The 2,772-nt window shown below is 62.8% G+C and overlaps 1 protein-coding gene across 1 annotated transcript; it reads left to right on the top strand.

Moving 5' to 3' along the window:
- Positions 1 to 490: 490 nt before the first annotated feature.
- On the top strand, positions 491 to 2,661 carry AIP (AHR interacting HSP90 co-chaperone). The gene is made up of 6 exons (XM_015863082.3): positions 491 to 609; positions 692 to 871; positions 1,186 to 1,374; positions 1,446 to 1,622; positions 1,699 to 1,840; positions 1,916 to 2,661. Exons 1-6 carry the CDS (start codon positions 520 to 522, stop codon positions 2,119 to 2,121), a joined length of 984 nt encoding a protein of 327 aa, XP_015718568.1. The 5' UTR covers positions 491 to 519; the 3' UTR covers positions 2,122 to 2,661.
- The last annotated feature ends 111 nt before the right edge of the window (positions 2,662 to 2,772 follow it).

Raw genomic sequence — 2,772 nt, 5'->3', positions numbered from 1 at the left:
ATGTGCCCAAATATGAGGCTGAGCTGCGCTTCTGCCCTCACACAGCCCCGGCGGGGGGGGCTCAGTACCTGTATGTCCCCAGGCCTGTTCTTGGACCCCCCAGGCCAACGAGGTCCCCATGGAGGGCAGCACAGGGCCGTCCCCCTGCAGTGCGGGCAGGGGTGGGGTGGTTCTTCCCCCCCAGTGGGACACCCGCAGTGTCACAACGTGGTGATGGGGGACACCACCGGGCTCGGTGAGAGCAGCCCTGTGCAGAACGACCTGGGGGTTATGGAGGGCAAAGAGCTGGACATGAGGCAGCATTTAATGCCATCCCGGCTGCACCAACACGGGGTGGCGGTGGGCACGGAGCTGTGTCCGGCTCCGCTCTGCCCCGTGTGTCGGTGCCGGGACCGGTCGCCGTGCGGGGCCGGGCCTTCCCGCTGGGAGGAGCCGCTCGCACCTCCCGCCGCCAGGGGGCGCTGTGGGGCGGCCGTAGCGCTCCGGAAGCGGCCGCAGGGCGGGCGGAGGCGACGGACGATGGCGGAGCAGCTGCGGGCGGACGGCGTGTACAAGGAGGTGCTGCGGGAGGGCACCGGGCCGCCAACGGAATTCCGCGACGGCACCAAGGTCAGCGCCGGGACACGGGACGGGATAGGGGGGGGGGGTGGAGCGGAGCCGGTGGCCACGGTGACGCTCGGCCTACACTCAGGCCACGTTCCACTACCGGACGCTGCGGTGCGGCCCCGAGGAGGCGGTGCTGGATGACAGCCGGGCGCGGGGGAAGCCCATGGAGCTGATCGCCGGCAAGAAGTTCAAGCTGCCGGTGTGGGAGGCCATACTGCGCACCATGCGGCCCGGGGAGCGCGCCCGCTTCCGCTGCGACACCAAGGTGCGGCACGAGGGGGCGGGGCTTTTATACTGGGGGCGGGGCTTGGCTGGTTTGTGGGCGGGGCTTTGCGCGTGTGGGGGCGTGGTTTGGCTGTTTGTGGGCGGGGCTTTGTGGTGTGGGCGTGGTCTGACTGTTCTGGGCCTGGCTTTGTACGGATGGGGGCGGGGCTTAGTTGTTTGTGGGCGGGGCTTTGTGCGGTGGGGGCGTGGTTTGGCTGTTTGTGGGCGTGGCTTTGTGTTATGGGGGCGTGGTTTGGCTGTTTGTGGGCGTGGCTTGGCGCAGTGGGCGTGGTCTCAGAGCCCCCTCGCCCCCAGCACGTGGTGCTGTACCCCCTGGTGGCCAAGAGCCTGCGCAACATCGCGGCGGGGAAGGACCCCCTGGAGGGGCAGCGGCACTGCTGCAGCATCGCCCAGCTGCACGAGCACTACTCCTTGGGGTACCCCGACCTGGACGAGCTGCAGAAGAACCCCCAGCCCCTCATCTTCGACATCGAGGTGCTCAAGGTGAGCTGGGCCCCGGGGTCACGGCACTGATGGGCTCTGCCCCACGGCTGCCATTGACTGTGTATGTGCAGGTGGAGGAGCCCGGCTCCTACCAGCAGGACCCCTGGGCCATGACGGATGAGGAGAAGCTGCAGGCTGTGCCTGTGATCCACCAGGAGGGCAATGAGCTGTACAGGCAGGGCAAGGTGCAGGAGGCAGCCACCAAGTACTACGACGCCATCGCCTGCCTCAAGAACCTGCAGATGAAGGTGGGCTCCTCCATTGCTTGGGATCCCGCCGTCCTTCTATCAGCACTGGGGCTCACTGTGCCCTCCCATCCCGCAGGAGCAACCCGGCTCTCCAGACTGGATCGAGCTGGACCAGAAGATCACCCCCCTGCTGTTGAATTACTGCCAGTGCAAGCTGCAGAATGAGGAGTACTACGAGGTGCTGGACCACTGCTCCTCCATCCTCAACAAGTACGAGGGTAAGGAGCCGTGCTGGCTGCACGCTGCACCAGGGAGGCCTGCGTGCTCTCCAGCTGATGTTTCCCTCCCTGCAGACAACGTCAAGGCCTATTTCAAGCGGGGCAAAGCTCATGCGGCCGTATGGAACGTGGCTGAAGCACACGCTGACTTCGCCAAGGTGCTGGCACTGGACCCGTCGCTGCGCCCCGTGGTCAGCAAGGAGCTGCGCAGCCTGGAGGCACGGCTGCGCCAGAAAGATGCAGAGGACAAGATCCGCTTCAAGGGCATCTTCTCCCAGTAGAGCCTGCCAGGTTCTGTTAGATATTCCACATGTGGAATGGTTCTCCGTGTTTATTAATGTTTAATACAACGTTTATCTGAAGGCGCGGGGGAGTTCAGCGCTGAAGGCGTAGGGTTGAGTGCTGGACCATTGGATGGCAATAGAAGAGTGGATCTCCTCAGTGAGCCCCAGACTGCGCCCAGTGGCACAACAGTGGGAAAGCCAGTGGAGGAAACGTGGCCAGGCCGACGCTGTTCCACGCTGCTTTATATTCCATGTTTGGTTTTTATCCTTTTGGGCCGAGCCGTGCTGTGTGGGTCTAGGTGAGCCCATGAATGGCTGCGAGAGCTCCAATGCCGAGGCTGTGCCCAATCTCCAGCCCTTCTGTGCCACATCCTGCATTGCCACTTCGCAAAGGCTTGCGGCTGCATTTCCTCTGTACTGCATCGCAGCAGAGCCGTTGACTTTTTATCTGAACTGCTTTTTGTTTCCACTGCGTATATAAAGCTGTGATCATGCTATACCGAGATAAACACAAGTAAAACTCGTCAAAGAAAGACATCTGGGCGTGTAGAACAAGTGCTGTGTTGGAGATAACCAAGTAAAACCAAAGGGTAAATATGAGCAGTTGGGTGCTACCACCCTCTGTGAGGCACCTGCATCACGCTGAGG

Source organism: Coturnix japonica, chromosome 5, assembly GCF_054131305.1.
Source record: "Coturnix japonica strain WE chromosome 5, WE-NBRP24, whole genome shotgun sequence".
Lineage (NCBI taxonomy): Eukaryota > Metazoa > Chordata > Aves > Galliformes > Phasianidae > Coturnix > Coturnix japonica.
The sequence above is the reverse complement of the archived record's forward strand: the minus strand, read 5'-3'. Positions and strand labels throughout refer to the sequence as shown.

What these genes read in the sequence shown, in the direction of transcription:
- AIP (XM_015863082.3), top strand. Translation starts at nt 520, where the DNA reads ATGGCGGAGCAGCTGCGGGCGGACGGCGTGTACAAGGAGGTGCTGCGG. An exon ending in AATTCCGCGACGGCACCAAG is followed by an intron (nt 610 to 691) that starts GTCAGCGCCGGG and finishes GCCTACACTCAG; the next exon opens with GCCACGTTCCACTACCGGAC. An exon ending in CATCCTCAACAAGTACGAGG is followed by an intron (nt 1,841 to 1,915) that starts GTAAGGAGCCGT and finishes CCCTCCCTGCAG; the next exon opens with ACAACGTCAAGGCCTATTTC.